Source organism: Ailuropoda melanoleuca, chromosome 6 (genome assembly GCF_002007445.2).
Source record: "Ailuropoda melanoleuca isolate Jingjing chromosome 6, ASM200744v2, whole genome shotgun sequence".
In the NCBI taxonomy this organism is placed as follows: domain Eukaryota; kingdom Metazoa; phylum Chordata; class Mammalia; order Carnivora; family Ursidae; genus Ailuropoda; species Ailuropoda melanoleuca.
The window spans coordinates 60,573,223-60,598,180 of NC_048223.1; the positions used below are offsets into that span (position 1 = coordinate 60,573,223).

Consider the following 24,958-nt stretch of genomic DNA (forward strand, 5'->3'; position numbering starts at 1 on the left):
GGAGGTGACCAGAGGAACAGACCATACAATTCATCTGGGGTGTAGAAAATAGGAATGAATGAGGGTAAAAGAGAAATGGGACATTCCAGGGAAAAGAGGAAATAATCAATAAGCAAAATAAAACTCACCCTTATCATAATCATCATCCTCAACTGCTTTTTCTTGAAGTTTCTGAAGCTTTAATCTTAGGGATTTTACCTATGTTGGTTTGAAGGGGAAGAAAAGGAAAGCCAAATTAGGATGGCATTCAAGCAAACATTTTTTTAAAGCTAAAAGCATTTAGAAATGATTTCGAAACTGAAGTTCTTTATTCTCCTTTAAAAAAAGAACCACAAATGTACATTTTTCCAATGCCAGATGCATTAGTTTCTAAAAAAAAAGCTATATAAAGAGAAAGTGTAATTTGAGCATAAAATCCACAAAAAGAGCTAGAAAGTTATTTTAAACAAAAACATCACATTGTACCCTTATCTGCATGAAAAAAAATGCATAATAAAAAGGAATGCAAACTTCCTGACCTGACCAAATGGCCTCCGTTCTCAAAATCATATTAAAATTATGCAGATAGACACACTAAGACTCAAAAAGAAGCCAAGAGAAGAGGAGCGTGAACTTAAACTCAGCAGGCTGTCCTGCCAGCCGGGTGAGATTGACAAGAAGGACCTCACAAAACCTTTCTAGAAAAGGGCATCACCTTATTTAAACCACATGTAGACACAATGATCCCATTGTTTGTCAGAGAGTTACCAATACATTCATTTTTAATCATTTTTCTTCTCAATGGGAGGCCCAAGATTTTCTGAAGATAGATTCATGGCCTATCAGTGACTGGAGGTGGGCTTGCTCCCCGAAACACACCTTCCTCCCAACCTTTGCCTTACACCTACATTTCCCTCAACACCCAGCTCAGGTGTCACCCCCTCCAGTCTGTGTTAAATGTCCTTCCTCTGTACTACCACTGTGACCCGGGCTTGTTCCTATTCATATGACCCATTTAACAAATATTTACTGAGTGTCTCTTAGGTGTCAGGTTCCATTTGAGGAGTTGAGGATGCAGCACAAAATTCTTAGCCGTGTCTCGATGTACATTCGTGAGCAGGAAGACAAAAAATTAACATAGTAAGTATGTTTTATGGAGCCTTAGAAAGCGATTAGTGTTAAGAAAGAAGAAAAACCATAGAACCCGGTAAGGGGCATCAGGAATGCTGGTAGAGGGTGCGGCTGCAGTTTTAAATAAGATCTCACTGACATTTGAGCAAAGATTTGAGAGTGGTAAGAGAGGGAACCCTGGGGCTCCTGAAGAAAACATTTCAACAAAAGAAGAGTCAGCACAGAGGCTCTGGGCAGAGGTGTTGCTGGTGGTGCCAAGTAAAAGCCTGAGGCCACTGGGTCTGGGATAGATTGATTAAGGGGGGATTGTAGATGATGAGGTCAGGGAAGTGATAAGGAACGCATCATGAAGACACATGAAGATGACTGAAAAGTGCTGATGTCCCTCTGAGGGTGATGCGGGGCAGTCAGAGGGTCCACGATCTGATTGAGGTCTGAACAGCTCCATTCTGACCACTGTGGGCAAGGGCAGAAGTCGGATGGCAGGGGAGGCCGTGGAAATCATCCAGGCTGGAGATGATGGTAGCCTGAATGATCGTGGGCACAGTGAAGATGGTGAGAAGGGAATCTGATCCAGGGCACATTCTGAAAATGGCGTTGAAGATAGAACCAACAGCAATTGCTCATAGGTCACATGTGGGGGTGAGAAAGTCAGAGTGATGTGGGGGTTTTTGTTTGAGCCCCTGGAAGAATGGAATTCCAAGAAATTGTAGTACTTGGGACACCATGTTACAGCTATTGTTTTGTTTCATTTTGTCTGTGCGCTCCATTCACACTTGAGAATCTTGAGAGCAAGAACTATATTCTATTCAGAAAATGGCAGGGCTCACCCTTACTCAGCTCTCCACTGCTCTTGCCACATGGAAGGATGACACTTTCCTCCCCACCTTGCTGTGGGTCATGGGGTGTGAGTGCAACTGTTAGAAGTCACTTCTACACTGAGTATTTAATTGCTCGTGTAGGATTGCTCTTACTGTTTTCCTTCTTGTCCTCCTGACTGAGGGACCGTATGTTCAGGTGGTGTAGGCAGGGCTCCTGAGTGACCCTGTGGAACAGATCCCCCAACCTCAATGCATTCAGCAAGAAATACAACTTTGTCCTATGAAGGCTCTGATACCATGTCACTGTTACTAAACTATTCTAATACAATCTCCAAAGCCGGGCACAAGTGGTCCACAAATACTTTCTGAATGAATGAATGTTTACATTAACCCCTTTACCCTTGAGCTGCTCCATATTACAAGTGCAAACTGTACCAGTAACCTAGTTGTACATATTAGGGATAGAAGAAAGTCTGTATGTGTGCTCAGTTGCCATATAAAGCATACTATTACCATCACCACACCCAAGGTGTGGTATTATTAGTTATTAGAGCTGAAGCAGAAGGACTACAGAAAAGAAGGTCATAGAAAACTTCACATAGAGCCAACATTCACCTCACCTTCTCCCCCTCATCCAATGACCCCCATAGGTCACTGAATTGATGCCCCAGGAGATGTCTGAATGCCCATCTTTGCCAGAAGCAGAGCCACTGATAGTCATGTCTTACCCAGTGACAACCGTGTGAGGCAGGCAATTTCCCTCCTTCTCCTGCAGTTTCCACAAGCTGAGGCGGGGCTAACTTGTAAGGTTCTCCCCGCTTCCCTTCTCTGCGCACCCAGTTAGCATTTCCTTCCATCACAATGGTCTCAGCCCCATGCAACCCCTGGCTTTGTCCCTGGGTGGCTATTTCTAAACAGCATAAAATACCCATTCTGCCAGTTCTCATTCATGGTAGCTGTGTTCTAGAAAGTCACCGGAAATGCTCAGTTAGCAAACACTAAACCATTGCTTCCAGGGGAAACAAGCATTCGGCTTCTGAGCGCCTCTGATCACAACGTTTTTGCCAGCTGATCAANCCCGTTAAGGGTAATCAACTGTCTGTACCAAAAACAGAGACATTTTGGACCTGAAATGATTGTGGAGGGAAGATTCGATCATGCTTAGGGTTTTGTCCCTGGTCACAGACACACCCCTTCTAGTTCTCTTATCCATTTCTCTATCTGTAGAAAGAGGGGAAGCAATCCTCAAAAACATTTGATAAACAAAGTGAAACTGTTGACATTTCTGAAGCCCTAAGTGCCTTCACAGAAAAGATGATCACTCTATCCCAGTGAGCCAGACCCAAACAATCAAAGTCACTGCTTTGTCCCGTCTGGCTACCTGAAGAGCAGCTAAGTTCCTTGGCCCCAGATGGAACATCCCCTCAGGTTAGCTTGCTCTCCTGGGATCCCAGCCAGCCTCTCAGCCAGTCAAAGAGGGTGGCAGAAGCATAGACAACCTGTGGAAGCAGCTTCAAAATCAGTCTTCTAAGCACAAGAGGGACTTCTGCCCAACTTTCTGCTCCATCCACCATCCTCTACAGCTTGAGAAACTTGTATCACCTGTAGAGTCTCCTAGAAAGAGAGTAAGATGCTGTGGCCACTATTTGCACAAACACCTGCTAACACTCATTAAAAATGTGCTACAGTTCAGCCAGCAGGAAAGCGTATCCAAGTTCCAACTAAGTACCTAATTGGGGGAAGGAGGTGGAGAAAAAAGATTTTTTTGTTTTTCTTGGTGCTTTGTGTTCAGCAGTATGTCTAGCCTTGGCTATCAGATTTCATCATGAATAATGTGCTGTGACAACACTCCGTGCAATTCCTGCAGGACAGACTGACTTCCTCAGAGCCAGGGAATGCAAAGCAGAGGCCCATCGATGTGGGGAACATACTGTCATGCAGCCACTGAAAGAGGACATCCACTCCTCTGTGCTTCCACCTGCAAAGTTCTGGAAGGACTAATAAAACCCATACCTTAACACCCTGATGGAGAAGACAGCTGAATCCAGCTGTGCACCCAGCTAGAACACAAGGAGAAAAAGCATCACACTAAAATCACATTCTGTGGTACAAATGAAAGGGAAGTTTATCATATGCAGATAAACCGTATGGGTCTGTGCATAAAGCTCACGTCTGAAGTAGATGTCACACAGTGTGCTGCACTCCTAGCACTCATGAAAAGTGCCAACACACAAACCGCAAGTATGAACAATGACCTGAAAGCCAGCATTGGCTGAGATCTTGGACCTTAACTTACAGAAGCATGAACTCTCCCGTAAACAGGAAAAGAAGCTAAGACGATGCAACTAAATGAAGTAAATGGCGTTTGTCCACATTCTTTTTCTACAGTGTTTGTTTTCATGGATAGCTCATCCCTCACTTTTTAAGTTTTTACTTAAAGTAGAGGAAGCAGACACATAAACTTCTGCTCTTGTGAGAATAATCTTGAAGGTTAAAATTGAAATAATACAAGCGCGAATTTCCTAATAGCCTAAGGCTTTCGATCAAATCATGGAACGTCTTCCTGATGCACCCCAGTGTGGAGCCCTCCTCTGTTCCTTCCCTAGCTGTCATGTAAAGAAGAGTTTCCAGAATCCAGAAACTTCCAAGCTAGGTTTGGTCCCCACAACTCCAAAGCTCAGTTTTCTATACTGGGATACAAAATGCTTGTGGACCCAGCAAGGACGGGAGGCAAAGCAGATGGGTGGCCAGAGCACAAGGCTGGTCCCCTCTGAGCAGCTTTGGTGGCCTCGCCAGAGAAACAGGGGCAGTACCAATTCCTCCCACAGTGATCCTGCAGAGGTGTGGGAAAGTGCCTGGCATGGAACAGACGTGCAACAGCACTACATTAACATGCATACCACATACAAACATCCCCTCGACAAAGAACACATGCAAAACGCCATGCACTTCACTCGGTTGCATTGTCTTAGCTTCTTTTCCTGGTACTTACTGCAAGCCCCTCGCTCGGAGCATGGAGGGAGAACCGGGTAGATAGCAAGTCACAACGATGATGTTCCCAAACCCTGCGGTGCAGGGAGCAAAGGAAGTGCATGAGCAGGGGGACTGCAGACAGAAACTGCACCCCCATTCATATCTGTGCTCAGCGCAGCTCTTTTCTCTGTAAACATCTTAAGTGCCAGTCATGTCTCTCTGAGCAGACACCAACTGCAGCCTACCTTTTCAGTAGAAACACAAAACAATACAGGCTGCTGAGAGTAGCATTTCTGTTCTGTGGACCCCAAAATGACACCCGGCTCCCATTTTGAAAGGGCTCTATCACATGCATGGCTATGAGAAGAGGAAGCAGAGCTGGCACTAAGCATGCAGCTCCAGGAAGCCCCTCAGACACCAAGCCCTAAAGGAGTCAGAGAGTGGGGTACCCCCTGAAAGACAGGCTGTCAGCTTGGACAATTTGCACACTATCACCAAAGAGCAAGTGCGGATAGACCAATCTTGCTAAAGAAAAAAAAATGAAGATTATGGCAATTTAGGCAAGAGCTGGTCTCTCTCTCGAGTGGTTTTATGCTTGGCCGCTGCCATCATTATTTCTCTTTCCAATGCCTCACGTTGTACTCCCGTTTTATTATAATGGGTATTGGTTAAGACAAAGGATGGAGGGAGCAATTCAGGGCTGGCCACTTTTCGCACTGAGAAAGAAATTCTAAACCAGCAGGGGAAAGCCAGTTGTGCTACGTATCACAGTGATGTGAGTCACTGAAATGGTGAATTCCTGAAATTTTTCTCCTTCTTCCCCACAACCTCACTCCATTTGCTTCAGAAGTGAGCTGTGGACATGGTCGCAGGCACGGGGGGTGTTCTAGGCCACACGTCAGTGCAGGAATAGCTGGAACAGCAACCACAGTGGACGTCATTGCCCACACTGTCCTTCTCTCCCTCCCGGCACGACACAGACCCTGACACCCCACCTCCCATTTCTGGATGGTAGGTTCTCCTGCTTCAGGACTCTGAGGTCCTAACCCTGCCCGTCCGCTGACCACAGACACGGGCCAAGTACTAACGTGATGAAACCAGTAAAGTATTTCGAGCCTCTGCAGAAAAACTCAAAGCAAGTACCAAATGGTATTATTCTTTTCCTGCCAAGCTCTCCCAGCTCTATGCAAGAATATCAGGAATTATTAACTTTACTTCCCAGGCGAGGGAGAGATGTAATTAGAGCCCCGAGGTTTCCCCACAAGGCATTAGCGAGTAAATTTGCCAGCACTTTGATGAGATAAAACATGGAACTTTCTATTCTGTGCCAATTGCTCCTTTGTCTGGAACACAAAATCATTTTTATAAGTGAAACTAGAAAGAAAGAAAGAAAAGCAACAAAACCAAGGGAGAATCCTCCATATTCTCATGGCAAACCTCGTGGATTCCAACAGCCCCATTCCCCTGAGACAGAGCACAGCCCCCCAGCTTTTGTTAACACCAAACTGGAAACGAGTCCACTCGGAACCTGTGAAGGCTGAGTATAAAGAAAAATCACAATTCTTGTTACTAGTAACCCTAGATAAACCAAGCGAGAAAGGAAATCTTACTCAAATCCTACTTCGACGAATCTCATTACAGTAAATTCTCCACCTCAACATCGACCAAAATTCCCTAATGACTTGGCCATCGGTTTATGAGAATTTATGGATCACCTACTGTGTGCCAGTCCATGCACTGGGCCATGCAGTGATCCACTTCAGACAACAGCCAACTTCACATCCATTTCGAGACAACCACACTGTGGGACAGTGGCTTTTAAGCCTTTCCGCGTTCTCTCAAATGCCCTTCCAGATGCATCCTCCCCACCCTCCAAGGCCCACCTCAGGACCACCTCCTTCCATCTTCACCCACTGCACCTCTAGCAGAAGGAGTTTCTCCTCTCTTGAAACTTCCTTAGTTTACATTCTAAGGGACATGTTATGTGTAACTTTACTATAATTATTGCGTACTGTGTTACCACCCCTCCCCGGTGAGAAACTCCCAGAGATGAAAATCCTAAATAGCGCTCAGTGTGTCTTTTAAAATGGCCTTGTGTCAGGGCACCTGGCGGGCTCAGTCAGTGAGGCGTCCAACTCTTGATTTAGGCTCAGATCATGATCTCAGGGTTGTGAGATCGAGCCCCGCATCAGGCTCTGTGCTCAGTGTCCTTGAGATCCTCTCTCTCTGTCTCCCTCTGCCCCTCCTCTCATTCACGCTAAATAATTAATTAATTAATTAAATCTTTAAAAAAAAAAGTACAATGGCCCATGTCTCCCTTGTATCCCCCATGCACTCCAAGGGCCGTTCTCCGGGCAGCCGCAGGAATATCTTTTGGGAGCTTATTGGAAACGGAGAGTCTCTGCCCCAGCCCAGGCCTGCTTGGTCAGAATGTGCATTCACCACCTTACGCAGGCGATTCATATGCATATTAAAGTTTGAGAAGCACTGTTATATACAGCAGATGCTCAGTGGGTATCTTTGAAATAATAACCCAAGTTTTACACAAATATCTTCCCCCCACACACCCCATCCCAGGGACTGCAGAGGAGCTAAGTAATCCCATCCTCAGGTGGCAAGAGTGCTTGGTCCTTGCGCTCACTCCAGCTGGCCACCCGTGTCCCCTATGCGTTCAGCAGCAAGTAACTTACTTGTTCATCACAAAACACTGACTAACTGCCTGGCTACTATGTGCAGGCCCTCTGCACATTCCATAAGAACATTTACCGCTCAACACACTGGACCTGGTTTGCAGGTTGGGAGTTTAAATACAAGGGGGAAGTATGTGGCTCTGTGGGTTAAGTGCTTCCCAGGGTGCTTGTCCCCTCCACAGACCCCTGGTGGATCAGGAGGGACAAAGCCTCTGCCCCGCCCCCCATCCTCCCACACCCAGGACTTAGCTGGCCTGCTCCTCCAGGGAGTGAAACCCTGCACCAGTGTTTTCTCACACCCCAGCACGCCTCCCGACCCCAGAAAGGCTTGAAAACACACTGCAGGGCCTGCCCCCAAGGTTCTCATTCAGGAGACATTCTCATGCCTGACATAGAAACAAGAAAGAGAAATTCAGACAGAAACACTAAGTAAAGGTGTCTTTATTCCTTTGGCTTCCCTGATGAGGAATATATTATCCAACCTTGTTCTCATGTGTTTCAGAGATATCTTAGAAAAGACTAAAGAAGTGAGGCCTTTGTTTAATGAAGCCCACTGAGAAAACCAAGTCCAGAAAGTTCCCCGGGCCTTGATCAGAAAAAGAGGGCCCGGTTTTCCACCTGTGTCTTCAGCTTTGCGTGTTAGAGCGAGAGCTGTGTGCTAAAGGCCCATGCCAGAGAAAATTAATTTGGCCAGTGGTGGGGAGCCTTAAACCTAGGCTTGGTTGTCCTTCACAGACAAAAGTCATTGCTCATTTGCTCTCTGCCTACAGCTGTGCCCGTTCACAGGGTGCCCCTTGCCTCAGACTCGCCTCCTCTCTCACACACCTCAGCCTCCACCCAGTGCCACCGTGCAACTGAGACAGCCTGTAGAAAGAGTGGGAGAGTTTAGAGTTCCACCTCCGTTCCCAAATTCCTCTCCTTCCTCCCACCCGGTCATGCTCTAACCCTCACATCACCTCAGTGGTAAATGTAATCACACAACACTACACAGCACCAGCTCTGGGTGTTTCAAGAACAGGATTTGCAACCTCCTTTTAGAAATCACTCGCCCCACTCCTGAAGTGCCCCAGTGCCAATGGTCTGTGATGTATTCATTGGGAATAAGAAAATACGGGTCAGTAAGGTTGAAGACCCAACCCTCAAGGCTAACCAGCTTCCACAAGAATCCTTAAGTTTACATTCTATCTCCAGACCCATCCTGCATGTGCTGAACCTGGTTATCACCAGGACTATCTATCAAGTTCACAAGTGTCTGGGGGAACCTGGAAGTTATTTTAAGCCCTCTCTCTTCCCCACATCCAGCAGAAATGGGTGTGAAATGTGACAATCAGCATCCAAAGTCCAGAAGACTCTTCCCAGGCCAACCATACCTGAAAGCCTTCCTTTGACCCAGTCTGCCCTGTGTCCACTCGGCTGCCATGTCGGTCCTTTTCTGCTTCTGCTCCAACTCCTACTTTGGTGCCTCGTTTTACCTTTTTTTTCCCGGCATCTAACCAATCCTCTATCTTCCGGTCTCATGCTGTTACTTCTCCTTTCTAGCTTGCACATTTGAGGCCATCTACATGAGAATTTGGTACATTTGATCCCTTTGGCACAGCCTGGCATGTCTCAAACTCATCGTATTTCCTATCTCTGGTCCAGGACAGTAGGAAATCAAACAGTTCCATGAGAGCTCATATTTACAGGCATCACAAGGTCAGATCCTGTGTCCACCTTACGTTCCTACTCCTGCCACATTGCCTAGCACATAGTAGGTATGCAACAATATTTTTTGACGAATGAATAAATTATAGATATATCACACATTAGGCAGGAAGATGATGAGTTAATGTAGCTTTCATTGTGCAAACACTCCAAGTATTTCTGGGTAATCAACAAATGTATAACCCAAAGGATTAATGCTCATAAAGTGCTTTAAAATCCACAAATAACAGTGCTATAAAACAGTCAACTGTTACTGAGGGGAGGTGACCAGAGGAACAGACCATACAATTCATCTGGGGTGTAGAAAATAGGAATGAATGAGGGTAAAAGAGAAATGGGACATTCCAGGGAAAAGAGGAAATAATCAATAAGCAAAATAAAACTCACCCTTATCATAATCATCATCCTCAACTGCTTTTTCTTGAAGTTTCTGAAGCTTTAATCTTAGGGATTTTACCTATGTTGGTTTGAAGGGGAAGAAAAGGAAAGCCAAATTAGGATGGCATTCAAGCAAACATTTTTTTAAAGCTAAAAGCATTTAGAAATGATTTCGAAACTGAAGTTCTTTATTCTCCTTTAAAAAAAGAACCACAAATGTACATTTTTCCAATGCCAGATGCATTAGTTTCTCAAAAAAAAAGCTATATAAAGAGAAAGTGTAATTTGAGCATAAAATCCACAAAAAGAGCTAGAAAGTTATTTTAAACAAAAACATCACATTGTACCCTTATCTGCATGAAAAAAAATGCATAATAAAAAGGAATGCAAACTTCCTGACCTGACCAAATGGCCTCCGTTCTCAAAATCATATTAAAATTATGCAGATAGACACACTAAGACTCAAAAAGAAGCCAAGAGAAGAGGAGCGTGAACTTAAACTCAGCAGGCTGTCCTGCCAGCCGGGTGAGATTGACAAGAAGGACCTCACAAAACCTTTCTAGAAAAGGGCATCACCTTATTTAAACCACATGTAGACACAATGATCCCATTGTTTGTCAGAGAGTTACCAATACATTCATTTTTAATCATTTTTCTTCTCAATGGGAGGCCCAAGATTTTCTGAAGATAGATTCATGGCCTATCAGTGACTGGAGGTGGGCTTGCTCCCCGAAACACACCTTCCTCCCAACCTTTGCCTTACACCTACATTTCCCTCAACACCCAGCTCAGGTGTCACCCCCTCCAGTCTGTGTTAAATGTCCTTCCTCTGTACTACCACTGTGACCCGGGCTTGTTCCTATTCATATGACCCATTTAACAAATATTTACTGAGTGTCTCTTAGGTGTCAGGTTCCATTTGAGGAGTTGAGGATGCAGCACAAAATTCTTAGCCGTGTCTCGATGTACATTCGTGAGCAGGAAGACAAAAAATTAACATAGTAAGTATGTTTTATGGAGCCTTAGAAAGCGATTAGTGTTAAGAAAGAAGAAAAACCATAGAACCCGGTAAGGGGCATCAGGAATGCTGGTAGAGGGTGCGGCTGCAGTTTTAAATAAGATCTCACTGACATTTGAGCAAAGATTTGAGAGTGGTAAGAGAGGGAACCCTGGGGCTCCTGAAGAAAACATTTCAACAAAAGAAGAGTCAGCACAGAGGCTCTGGGCAGAGGTGTTGCTGGTGGTGCCAAGTAAAAGCCTGAGGCCACTGGGTCTGGGATAGATTGATTAAGGGGGGATTGTAGATGATGAGGTCAGGGAAGTGATAAGGAACGCATCATGAAGACACATGAAGATGACTGAAAAGTGCTGATGTCCCTCTGAGGGTGATGCGGGGCAGTCAGAGGGTCCACGATCTGATTGAGGTCTGAACAGCTCCATTCTGACCACTGTGGGCAAGGGCAGAAGTCGGATGGCAGGGGAGGCCGTGGAAATCATCCAGGCTGGAGATGATGGTAGCCTGAATGATCGTGGGCACAGTGAAGATGGTGAGAAGGGAATCTGATCCAGGGCACATTCTGAAAATGGCGTTGAAGATAGAACCAACAGCAATTGCTCATAGGTCACATGTGGGGGTGAGAAAGTCAGAGTGATGTGGGGGTTTTTGTTTGAGCCCCTGGAAGAATGGAATTCCAAGAAATTGTAGTACTTGGGACACCATGTTACAGCTATTGTTTTGTTTCATTTTGTCTGTGCGCTCCATTCACACTTGAGAATCTTGAGGGCAAGAACTATATTCTATTCAGAAAATGGCAGGGCTCACCCTTACTCAGCTCTCCACTGCTCTTGCCACATGGAAGGATGACACTTTCCTCCCCACCTTGCTGTGGGTCATGGGGTGTGAGTGCAACTGTTAGAAGTCACTTCTACACTGAGTATTTAATTGCTCGTGTAGGATTGCTCTTACTGTTTTCCTTCTTGTCCTCCTGACTGAGGGACCGTATGTTCAGGTGGTGTAGGCAGGGCTCCTGAGTGACCCTGTGGAACAGATCCCCCAACCTCAATGCATTCAGCAAGAAATACAACTTTGTCCTATGAAGGCTCTGATACCATGTCACTGTTACTAAACTATTCTAATACAATCTCCAAAGCCGGGCACAAGTGGTCCACAAATACTTTCTGAATGAATGAATGTTTACATTAACCCCTTTACCCTTGAGCTGCTCCATATTACAAGTGCAAACTGTACCAGTAACCTAGTTGTACATATTAGGGATAGAAGAAAGTCTGTATGTGTGCTCAGTTGCCATATAAAGCATACTATTACCATCACCACACCCAAGGTGTGGTATTATTAGTTATTAGAGCTGAAGCAGAAGGACTACAGAAAAGAAGGTCATAGAAAACTTCACATAGAGCCAACATTCACCTCACCTTCTCCCCCTCATCCAATGACCCCCATAGGTCACTGAATTGATGCCCCAGGAGATGTCTGAATGCCCATCTTTGCCAGAAGCAGAGCCACTGATAGTCATGTCTTACCCAGTGACAACCGTGTGAGGCAGGCAATTTCCCTCCTTCTCCTGCAGTTTCCACAAGCTGAGGCGGGGCTAACTTGTAAGGTTCTCCCCGCTTCCCTTCTCTGCGCACCCAGTTAGCATTTCCTTCCATCACAATGGTCTCAGCCCCATGCAACCCCTGGCTTTGTCCCTGGGTGGCTATTTCTAAACAGCATAAAATACCCATTCTGCCAGTTCTCATTCATGGTAGCTGTGTTCTATAAAGTCACCGGAAATGCTCAGTTAGCAAACACTAAACCATTGCTTCCAGGGAAAACAAGCATTCGGCTACTGAGCGCCTCTGATCACAACGTTTTTGCCAGCTGATCAGTACGTAACCTTGTTGTATGTGCGCTTCAGTTTAAAGATGCCTTATGTAATATATACTGCTGGCTCATTAACAGAACTCAAGACCACCGGCACTATGGCTCGTGCCTGAACAGAGCTTGTCCAACACACGTCTCCTCCATAAGGCATATGGCAGCCTTCTCGCACTTGGGAGCACGAGGCAGCATGGCAGCCCTATGCCAGCGAGCCATCTGAAACAGTGAAATCCCTAACAAAAAGCACTAAGTAGACCACAAAAAAGGACACTTGTTTACAAGATGGCAGCTGAAACAAGAAGGCAGCATCTCCTTGTTCGACCTCAGCTGGGAAAGTGCACATCAGGCAACCCAACCTTTTAGCCATTCTGCACACGTCCACAATGACCAGGAAAGCGCTGTGAGGATTGACTCTGGAATTACCAATAAACTGTAGAAAGTAAGCAAATTCGCAAATATAGATAGGATCCACAAATACTGACGATCGCAGTATTTTAAAAGGAGAGACAACTCAAATTTCTGAGATTTGCTTATTTACTTAAAGAGAAGGGAGAAGGGGTTAAGGAATTAGAATGTAATATCTAAAAGTCCTGAGAACACTAGAATTCCAGTCTTTCAAAGACGTGTCCCCAATCCTGAGTGCCTCTCCAGGAGCTGGAATGAGCAATTTTGAGCCTTTGCACAAACACGATAGAAAAAAAAACCCACCCCAGGCCCCTGCAGAAGGCCCCCCTCATGCCAGACACCTCCAGCTGTCAGGAGCCTCTTCTTCCTATTGAACAAAATCTGCCTTCCTATAAACCTTATGCCTCGGACAGAATTCTTTCTGTCATTCCTACCACACTGAACAAAGCAAATTCCTCTCCCACACAACAGACATTCAAATAATTGGAAACAGCATTGTTGTTTTCTGCTGTTCAGGTGCTGGTTTACCATAAACAAAGGTATTTAAACCACAGATAAATGGTGTCCAGATCCTATCACTTGAGACAGGATATGGGTTTAATCTGAACTACAGGGAGAAGGGTGAATTTGCTTTTTGGGTTTTGGGTTTTTTTAAAGATTTATTTATTTATTTATTTGACACAGAGAGAGACAGCCAGCGAGAGAGGTAACACAAGCAGGGGGAATGAGAGAGGAAGAAGCAGGCTCCCAGCGGAGAGCCTGATGTGGGGCTGGATCCCACAACACTGGGATCACGCCCTGAGCCTAAGGCAGACGCTTAACAACTGAGCCACCCAGGCGCCCCTGAATTTGGTTTTTTTGACCCAAATTCTCTCATTCTGAGCTAGTTCTCTAATGATAATAAGGACCAATATTCTGGGCACTTGCTCGGTGGCAGACCCTGTCTGAAACTCCCGGCAAGGGTGAGCACATTTCATCCTCACGAGAATCTAATGAGGTGGGGACTGTGATTTATCTCCGCCTTCTAACAAGAACATCTTGAGGCACAGAACGATTAAGCAAATTACCTAAGGTCACACAGCCAGCAGAGGAAAATGCCAGGCCAGCACCCAGGCAGTCCCATGAACCTGCCACACCACAGGGCACTGTGGGATCACAGGCACGCACACACACCCCAGCAGGTGTCCACAGGCAGCAGGGCTGACCTCCCCCAGAATCCCCAGGGTGAACTGACAGCCACCTCGCCCTTCTTCCCCAAGGAACACCTCTCAGGTGGACTATGACCAATTATTCTAAAAGCTGCATCTGGGTGATAAAGGTGAAAGGAAGAGATGTATCTAGGGTTGGCTGTATTTTTTAAAACGAAAACTCCTGAAACACCAAAGGTAAATCAGGGTGGCTTTCTGCAGCCAGAGCCCCTAGAATGCCGACTTTCAGGCCCTGTGATGACCCAGTGGTTCAGGGAGCTGGCAAGGTGAGCCCAAGGCATGGCTGGGCCCCGAGAGCCGCAAATGCTCAGAAGTTCGCAGACTCCAGCTTATTAAACGTAAGATTCTCGGAGGATGTGAGTTACCTGCAGGTAGGAGGAGGTAGAAGAAAGGAAACCCAATGAGCAGAATGATGTGGACCGCAGAGGGATCACTGCCAAGGTAGTTTCTGTTTGTTTGGCTAGTTGGGACGGAGAGCCGCTGGTCATTAGAACGGCGTTCTGCTTTTGCTTCACTTGAGTCAAAACTTTAATTTTTTGAGATGGAGAAGTACAGATATGTTGTCGAGATTTTTTTAAAAGAGATCTTGGAATGAAATGTTGAATACTGGTACTTACAGTTGGAAAAGTATGATGACGCAAAGCTCCACTTAGTGCCTAGGACCCTGTGATTCACAATAAGAAATAAGTATTTGGTCTTTGTTCATTTCTGACAGAGTGCCTAAAACCCTAGAAATTTCCTGTGAAGAGGGCAAGAAAGGTGTCTTTTGTTATGTTAATAAGGCGACACTTGGAAGACACCTAAGGATGAGGGCTGGTTGCCAGGGGAACCAACCACGTGATTAGAGGATGGTGAAAGTTACAGCCCCATCCCCCAACCTCCAGGGAGGATAGAGGGGCTGGAGGTTGAATCAATCCCAAATGGCCAATGATTTAATCAGTCATGCCTATGTAATAAAGCCTCCATAAAAACACAAAGGACAGAGTTGGGAGAGATTCCAGGTTGGTACACATGTGGACATTCAGGGAGAGTGGCGTGCCTGGAGAGGGCCTAATAGCTCCACCCCCTTCCACCACACCTTGCCCCTTGCATCTCTTCCATTGACTCTTTTTATAATAAACGTATAATCTATTAAGTAAAATGTTTCTCTGAGTTCTAACAAATTAATCGAACCCAAGGAGAGGGTTGCTGTCAGAACCTCCGATCCGTAGCCAGTGGGTCAGAAGCACAGATGATGGTCTAGACCTGCACCTGGCATGGGGAGAAGAGGCAGGCAGTCTTGTGGGACTGAGCCCCTCTGCTGTGGGAGCTGATACTATCTCTGGATAGATGGGGTCAGAACTGTGTTGAGTTACAGGACACCCAGCTGGCGTTGGAGAATTGCTGGTGTGGACAAACACCTCTCCAAGGTTGGAACTGGTGACGAGAACCCCTTTACACTTTGTGTATCTGCCTCTCAGACTCTCTTCTTATGCCTTAGCCAGTCAATCCAAGAAAGCCGTCAACTAGGGATCTGTGGTCCTCTTAACAAGATTAATCATTTCACTAAAAACAAAAATGAATCAAGCAACAGCTGAGGGCCAGGACATATGCGAGGCATCAGGCATCAAAATTGTTTAAGAGATGTGACCTGTGGTTATAGAGCTCATGGTCAATGCAGAACTTGGACCTGCAAACAAATGATTATTAAATGTGATGAGTGCTACCATGGGGCATGTCCAGAGTGCTGTGGGAGCAACATGGAAGGAGGGATTCATTTGGTCCAGAGAGGCAGGAAATGTCTCACAAGGAAGTGGCTTCAGAAGCACACCAAAGGGATTATAGAAGCTTGGCAGGTAGAAAAGTGTAGGAAGGTCATTCCAGGCAGAGGGAGAACTGTGAGCAAAGGCCTGAGGCACAGCTTTCCCTGGTGTCTTCAGGAACAGGAAACAGCACCAGATGGCTGAGCCAGCAGGAATAAGGCATTGGGGCAGGCCGGAGCAGGTTGGGAAAGGTCTCCATTATCAGGATAAGGAACTTGGAAACCATCCCAAAAAGAGCAATGAGCTACCAAAGGTTTCGAGCCAAGGAATAACACTATCCCACCGGTATTCCGGAAGATAGCTCTGCTGGCCATCTGGAAGATGAACTGGAGAAGAGAGACACTGGAGGAAGGTAAATATGTTAAGAATCTCTTACAAAACCCAGGTTAAAAATAACAAGGGTTTGAACCAGGGCAGAGGCCATGGCCATGAGAGGCAGGTTATCTGTAGGACTACGAGGGCTGACCAGATGCAGGGAGTGAGGATGAGGGAGGTGTTGAAGATGCTCGCAATTCCTCTAAGGAACCGGATGGATGCTATTAATTAAAATCAACAAATATGTACCAAAACCAGGGGCCTTTAAAACAGGTTTGGTGGGGAAGACAATGACGTCAGCTTTGAACACATCTAACTCGAGGGTTCTGTGCATCACCGGGAACGGAGACCTGCAGGTATACCCAGCCTGGCCTCACGATCTCCTTGAGATACAAGTCATGGCTGGGCTGAGGTCCCTGAGGGCTGGAACAGGGCACACAGGGGTGGGGCCAGGAACATCAGGCCTCGAGTAAAGAATTGAAAGTATATGAGATGCAACTGCTGGGAATGAACATGACCTTCACATTTTCAGGTGCTTCTACCAAATGCCCAATGAGTGGGTGTTCTAGTTCCTTGTGTACATGTACCAATGTATGCACGTGTACACATACACACATGCGCACACATCACATGCACACACACCCCAGAAGGAAAACAGCCAATGGTCAGCATAAAGCATCTCTGGGCAGAACAACACTGCCGACTCACAGTTGTACCCATCTCTCAGATAACTGGGTGGACAGCACCCTCATAATGACTTACGTGTATACAACCTGTCCTAGCTTCCAAAAGCCCTGAGCTTCTCACTGCAGCCAGAGAACAATCCTGTGCAGTGCGACCATCTTTAAACAAGGAAACTGAGAGCCCGAGAGACAGAATGACCAGGAACGAAGTGTCCTGGCTGTGCCAGGCAGAGCCCGCTGAGCAGGATGAAATGCAAGGGGTACGGTAAGTGCAAAGGAAGCTCAGCATCACCCCCAATATGGAGCACCACCGTCTTCATGCCGCTCAACCACACACCGGCCAGCTCCCCTGCCCTCTGCCTCTGCCCCCGATTTCCTGCTTCAGCGCAGAGCCGGGCAGAGCTAGCCACACATGACTTAGGCCAGGAACTGCAAAGAAGCCTGCAGCCCAACAGAGAGCAAATCTGAGCATCTAAGTGACAGAGACGATGCGAACGAGGACAGATATGTGTTCAAACTGAGAGAGAAGAAACAGAAGTGCACCAACATCTTTTACGGCCAGTTACAAAAGAAGCTGCTGCAGCTTCCAGGGGGAAGTCAGTGGTCAGCCCCAGAATGACTCGGAGCGGATCTGAGCTTGTGACAATCATGGGCCCCGGATGCTGGGAGACACCGACCTCCAGCCGCCTCTGGTCGCTCAGCAGACAGTCCAGCAGCACGGGCTCACACCTCCTGAGCAGTGTCTCCCAACGCTGAGCATCCCCCAAGCTGCTGCCCTCGGACCAGGAGGGGCCTGGGGAGCAGAAGGAGGCGGTGTCCACGTCCAATAACGAAAGCGTCTCACTCTCCAGCCTGTGGCCACCCGCTGCGGTCTGGGCAGAGTGTGCCAGGCGCTGAGTAGCCTTGAGATTGAAGTAGGGAGACAGAAGTCGAGGGTGTTCATGGGGCCTGTCCAGGCTGGCAGCCTTGGCTTCCGTCTCCTCGGGGCTCTGACAAGGGGTCTTGGCCTCTCTGGAGGGCGGGCAGCCTTCCGCTTCTCCACGTTCCCCAGCAGAGCCAAGTGAGAGCCGTATGAAGCTAAAGGTTGAGGTGAAGGCATCCTGAGAGCCGGCAGGGGCTGAGGGGACCCTGGGGCCACTTCCGAGGCTGCAGCTGTTGCCATTCACCTCCTCTGGGGACAGACAGCCTTTTGTCCAGGTACCCTTTGCTCTTTCACCACCGCCAGCATTCCAGCCAGGGGGCTCAGAACCGTCCATGGATGGGAGCTTGCCCTGACACCCAGAGTCCCCAGGGCCACACGACCTGGCAGGCCTGGCAGGTAGTGTGGTGCCAGATCTGAGCTGAATCCCAAAGAGCCCTGAGGGTCCTCTCACAGGGGTCAGAGCCAGGCCTATGTAGCCCACAGAGGTCAGAGCCGAGGCTGCTGTGCTCCTAGGAACAGGGCTCCCAACCGAGGGGCCTTGCCGCTGGCCTCCAGGATCAAGGCCACATCGTCCGGCCCTGGACTCAGACTGGTGGGACTCCTCACCGCACGCCTCTCCCTGGGCCCATAATGGAGTGGCCGCTGCTGGGTAGAGGAACCCAATCCGGGGCCCAGCTGCGCTTCTCATGTAGCCCGGCCTCCGTGCCAGCCGCCTCCTCCGAGAGGACGCTGCAGGTGGTAAGCAATCCTGGCTGCCTGGGAGGAAAAGAGAAAACAGCACCGTAAACATGCAACTCTCACTGGCTCCACGGGAACTGCATTTGGAGAGCATCTGAGGTTTAGAGGTCACTGCTCTGCACATCTGTCAGGGAGAGATGCTGGCTCAGTGGTCACGGGCCCAACCCAGGATGGAGATTCTGATGATCCTCTCCAAGTGTTTGCCTCGAACACGTGGAAGCAACACAGCGTCTCTACTCTTCTGTTTAACAGAGCAGCTGGCGTGGCTGTGAGTTATGCCAACACGTCAGCAGGCCCATTGGAGACAAACCTCGGCGCCTCCTTCCGAACCCTCCGGCATCTTGCCTGTTGGGCTCTTAGGCACATCAGAACTTTTCTCCCAGAGTGGTCCTGGAAAGCAAGCGATTGGAAGGCAAATGCCAGCACACTCCTCCACACAAGCTCCAATCACTTATTCTAGCTATATATGGAACACTAAATACATGAGTTTTCATTATCTGAGCTATCCCTGTCCCTGCAGGCATCTGGACCCTGAGAGCTGGCCGGGGCGCAATTTACCCCCATCAGTTCATCTCACACATTGGCCCACAGGAGGCCCTGCCTGATGTGCTCTACAAACCAGGGGCTGTGTCCCCCGCCCAGCTATGCAAAAGGAAGAGAAACAATAAAATGCTGATATCTCTCAGGTATCAGGAGTGGAACAAAGCTTCGTGCCGGGCCCACACATCCTGCTCTGCCCCCAGAACATGGACCGAGGAGTTTTGTTATGGTAAGCAAAAAGCACGCTGGGCATTTGGGGTCCCCCTGTGTTATGATCATGGCACACAGCAGTCTTTGGAATGGGTGTCGATGGTAATCCCTGGGGAAATGAGCACAATGACCCATGGGTCATCCATTCCCTGAATTTGAGCATCTAAGGACAAAAGAGCCCAAGATGGGTTCACCCAGTAGCCTTCTCTTGCCAACTGGGCATGCCAACTGCCCGGTGCCAGGGAAGGACTAATACCACCCATGTACATAGAATTCTGGAAGCTGACAGTGGAGGGAGGAGCGAAAGTAAGGACTGTCGGGGGTGGGAGAGGAAGTCAGGGTAAAGGAAGGGAGGGAGGTATATAACATACAACCCTAGGGGCTTAATACCATTTCCATTTCATAAATAATAAAATTTAAGCCCAGAAGGTTTTAATTTGCCCAGAACTCCCAGATTATGGCTTATCAAAGCCTGTTTTGCTCATTATGTGAAATGTTTTCAAAGTCGCTGAAGAGTACAGTAGTTCCTCAAAAAGTTAAAAATAGAATTACTACAGGGCCCAGCAATTCCACTTCTCATTATATACCCAGGAGCACTGAGAGCAGGAAAAAATCTGAGATATTTGTACGTCCATGCCCACAGCAGCACGATTCACTATAGTCAACGGTAGAAGCAACCCAGTGTCCATCAATGGATGAACGGATAAACAAAATGTGGTAAATTCATACAATGGAATATTACTCAGCCTTAAAAAGGAAAGTAATTCTGACACAGGCTACAACTTGAATGAACCCTGAGGACATCATGCTAAGTGAAAGAAGCCAGTCACAAAAGGACAAATATTGTATTTATATACATATATACATTTATATAAGGTATTTAAGGAGTCAAATTCATAGAGTCAGAAAGTAGAATGGTGATGGCCAGGGGTTGGGGAAAGGAGGAATGGGGTGTGAGTGTTTAATGGGAACAGAGTTTCAGTTTGGGAAGGTGAAAAAGTTCTGGAAATGGATGGGGGTAATTGTTGCACAACAACGTGAGGATACTTAATGCCACTGAATTGTACACTAAGAGGGTAAGTTTTATGTTACATGTACTTATCTCAATTAAAACTTTTAAAAATCTTTAAACAAATTGGGTCACCATGCTATGTGGTCCGAAGGACCCCCCCCCATCCTTTCCTTCAGGGGTTTCACTATCTGAGGATGTCCCTGCATGTCAGGGTCCTGACCACAAAGAGAACCCACATTCCTACTGGGGTCCTGGTAAGATGTCATTGGGCCTCAGTGCTGCATGAGCAACAAGCCAAGAAGAACAGACATGAGAAAAATGTTCACCAGATGTGAGGATTAGAGAGAAGTGTCAGGTGTGTGGGTGGCCCAGCTCTTGCACCCACCAGATCCCTTATACCTCCCATCCCCTGGCACAGGCCTTCCCAGAAGGTGGCCCAAGAGGCAGACACAATCACACACTATTGATCCTAACCCTCAGAGAGGGCAGAACTGACAACCGGATCTGGACGGCACTTCTGAAATGAGCTAGAAGGATTAGAAGAAACCCATATTGGGCAGATGGCAGAAACCTCTAGAAAGACCCCAGTTCCCTATACCCAAAGTCCCCTTTTATCAATTTTTTTTATTTTTATTTTTTGAGGAAACTTATGATAACCCCTCTGACCAGAAATCAATATCACCATCTATCCTACCTGAAATCCTACCCTTAGATTGGTCCAAACCCAAGCCCTGCCATCATGCCCTGCAGTTCAGGAAGGGCAAGATTCCTCCCCAACACCTACCTTCAGGGTTGAGCGGGCAGGAAGTACAACACCACAAGGTTCGACGCTTTGAGAGTTGGCCAGGGAAACCAGCTGTGTCTTCTGTTCTTTGTAAAACTCAGAGATGGTTTCATTCTGCCCATCTGGCCCTGGAAAGTCTGAGGAGGGAGGGGTGCCTCACGCAGCCTTCTCCATTCCCCACAGCCTCCCGCTCCGGAATAGGCTCTAGGGAGGGGGTGCAGAACTGCTGGCCCAGGTTATGTAGGATCCCCACCTCCACCACCATCCAGTCCCGTGAGCTCCAGGATGGGAGGGAAGTGAAAGAGCAGAGCTTAGAATAGACCCGGATGTCAAAAGACCTCTACATACAGTCCAGATAAGGTGCCTGGAAACATGTGCTCATCTAAAACTTATGGGGAAAATTAGGGGAAACCTACGTCAACCGTCAGATCAGTAAAAATCCTGTCTGCCTGCCTCTAACACTGTCCTTCCAGACAAATCCTTCCCATTCTTCAGCTTCCAATGCCCTTCTCCATCGTCCTGATCATGCAGCTCACAGGACTTCAACAAATGATGGTCCACACCACTCCTGACCCCCTACTTACTACCACCCAGCACTGCTAGCTATTTTCTTCAGTGTATGTAAATTGTTCCCCACTTATGCTCTATGTAAGCTTCCTGACACGCTCATGATCCCCAGAAATCCTAGTATACAGAGAAGGCATTCCAATACACATTGGCCAGATAATATTTATTTTTAAATAGGAAATCTAAAATATGTAAGTTAAGAAAACATGATAACATGAATTTACATCGAAGAACTTAAAACCAGGACCCAAAGTTCAAATCTACATGAAATGGCCATGTGGGCTGGGGCACGTCACCTGGCCACCCCGTTCCTCAATGATGCAATGACTCAGTGGGGAAAGCATGTCTGTCTCCTGAAGAAGAAACACAGGCGCTCAGGGCCACTTCTGAGAACACACAGTCAGGAAAGAACAAGCACGTAAGACTTAGCAAAGCACGACTTGGGTACAAATGTATAGTGGAAGCATAAATGAATGTATTCTTTTCATGGAAGGAATTTTAATCCTATTTTTCATGGTTGGGGCATAAGTTATTTCTAAAACATTCAGGTTAACCAAAGATCCTGAATCATAGAGAAGCCACACATCCCTGTGGATTAACTTGTTTTCAGAGACTCAGAATCCAATCATATACATACTAACCACAAACACTCTACTGAGCACGAGTTCATCTTTCTTTGATAGTTCAGAGAGCACTTGAGGATTCAGAAGTGGCTCTGGGTCACTGTAATAAGCATCTAGCAAGCAAGGCAAGGGCTAGTGCAGAATAAATCAGCATGTATTGTGTTTCCATTTTAATTGTGCAATCCGTTTTAATAAAGCAATTCCTTGTTGAACACTAGCTGCTGTGTGGGATGCAGACACGAGCAAGACGCCACCCCTACCCCCAGTTGCTCATGAGCTAGGAGGGGATATAAGCCACGCATACGGAAACTGTCACAGAATGGAATGTGCTACTTTAATCACAGAGGAAGGAGAACTCGATTTGAGATTAAATGAATGGGGTAAACTAGTTGGCCCCATTGGTTTACCTCATAGTTCTTTGTCCTTCAGCAAAGCAGAGATGCCATGAGCTCCAGAACACTCCCGAATTTCTGTCACCCCAAACAACCACCTCTTGGGATTGAAGGGGAGAAGGGTAATAAGTCAGGCCTGTTCCATGGGCCCCAGGACAACTCTAACAAGCAGGTCTGCATTGGGGTCTGAGGCCTCCTTCCTCCCATCTCGCTGGCCGCTCCCCAGCCTTCTCCTGCTCCCCTCCTTTATCCTGCACGGCATCCCCCTCAATCAACCTCTTGCCTGTCTCACTCCGAGGCTGCCCCTCCAAGAACCCAAACCCTGTCCTAGAGAGGGTACAGCAAGCAAGCACAGGTGGCCTGCCCACTTGGGGTTTGCCATCGTTGGGGGACCACAGAGAGGAATCAAGCATGCACACAGGTAAGTCCTAACAGGGTGGTGAAGGACAGGTTCATGGTGCCAAACCACATAGGGCAGGGCACACCTGGCTTTGTCTGGTGGGGTCTTGCTGTGACGTTTGGCTGAGCTTGACAGCCGGGCAAGAGTTAGAGAGGTCCCAGAGGAGGCTGCAGGGAAGAGCCTTAGAGGAAGGAACAAGGCCAGCTGGAGGAGTGGTTTGGAGGGCACTGGTGATGGGCCGGGCAGGGATGGAGCCAGGCGCCGCAGTGTGTATTGGCCATATCAGGCCTGGATCTTTGCCCTGAGTGGGATGGACAAGGCCTTGAAGGACATGAAGCAGAGGAAGGACATGAGCAGATTTGCACGTTTTAAGAGCTCACTCTGTGGAGAACAGACCATGGGAGTGAGAAAGGACGCCAGGAGAACAGTTAGAAGGCACCAAACAGAGGCAAAAATAAGGAAAGTAGATCTGAAGCATCCACAGTCATCCTGATCCTTTTCAGAGGTGAGGTCCTGGGGTCAGGAGGATGTCCCATTGCTCCTGGGCCATCTACATCCGACCTCTGATGCACACATCGTATTGACTCCAGGTCTCTTATGTGAAGAACTGCGAGCGGCAGTCTCTTTGCAGCATTCTGAACAACCTCCCACCCTCCACCACCCTTCCGCAAGCAATATTTAGACACACAAAGATCTGGGGCCAAACGAGTGATACTCTCAATGAGTCTCTCTGCAAAGCAATCCCCACAGGTTTGCTGACACGTCGTCTTCACAAACTGACACTCTCCATCCCTTTGAAAGGCAGATTGTTTTCCTAGACATGATTATTCACCAGCTGCTCTTGGTGAGCAGAGCCACTTCACCCTGATCTCGCATTTCCAAAATCTTCAAAGTGACACGCACCACGGGTGTAGACGCCCACAGGTCTGCAGAGCACAGCCCTCTCAGCCAACCACTGGGAGTTCCGTGAACGCAAAGCTCTGTCTGGTTTTCTACCAGCTTCCTGGTCACCCAAATGTAAGAGGTTTGACTCCCGGCCTGGAGACATCACTTTTTTTTTTTAATAATAATTTTTTATTATGTTAGTCACATACAGTACCTCCTTAGTTTTTGATGTAGTGTTCCATGATGCACTGTTTGCTATAACACCCAGTGCTCCATGCAATATGTGCCCTCCTTAATACCCATCACCGGCTTATCCCAATCCCCCACTCCCCTCCCCTCTGAAGCCCTCAGTTTGTTTCCCAGAGTCCACAGTCTCTCTTGGTTCATTCCCCCTTCTGTTTACCCCCCCTTCATTCTTCCCTTCCTTCTCCTACCGATCTCCCTGCTATTCCTTATGTTCCATAAATGAGTGAAACCATATGATAATTGTCTTTCTCTGCTTGACTTATTTCACTTAGCATTATCTCCTCCAGTCCCGTCCATGTTGCTGCAAATGTTGGGTAATCGTTCTTTCTGATGGCTGAGTAATATTCCATCGTATATATGGACCACATCTTCTTAATCCAGTCATCTGTTGAAGGGCATCTTGGCTCCTTCCACAATTTAGCTATTGTGGACAATGCTGCTATGAACATTGGGGTGCATATGGCCCTTCTCTTCACTACGTCTGTATCTTTGGGGTAAATACCCAGTAGTGAAATGGCCGGATCATAGGGTGGCTCTATTTTTAACTTTCTGAGGGACCTCCACATTGTTTTCCAAAGTGGCTGTACCAACTTGCATTCCCACCAACAGAGTAGGAGGGATCCCCTTTCTCCACATCCTCTCCAACATTTGTTGTTTCCTGCATTGTCA

General features: G+C 47.3%; 1 protein-coding gene across 5 annotated transcripts in view; it reads right to left on the reverse strand.

Moving 5' to 3' along the window:
- DISC1 (DISC1 scaffold protein) overlaps nt 1–24,958 on the reverse strand; it is a 370,724-nt gene that overhangs the window by 299,303 nt on the left and 46,463 nt on the right. For 4 of the 5 annotated variants that reach the window (XM_011222163.3, XM_034662514.1, XM_034662515.1 and 1 more), the window contains exons 2-3: nt 17,648–18,648; nt 9,686–9,755 (exon numbers count right to left, since the gene is read on the reverse strand). In XM_011222163.3, coding sequence (XP_011220465.2) covers nt 9,686–9,755; nt 17,648–18,648 — 1,071 coding nt within the window. Of the gene's footprint in view, nt 1–9,685; nt 9,756–17,647; nt 18,649–21,176; nt 24,326–24,958 lie in introns of those variants that run through there. The other variant, XM_034662513.1, reaches the window with a different exon arrangement.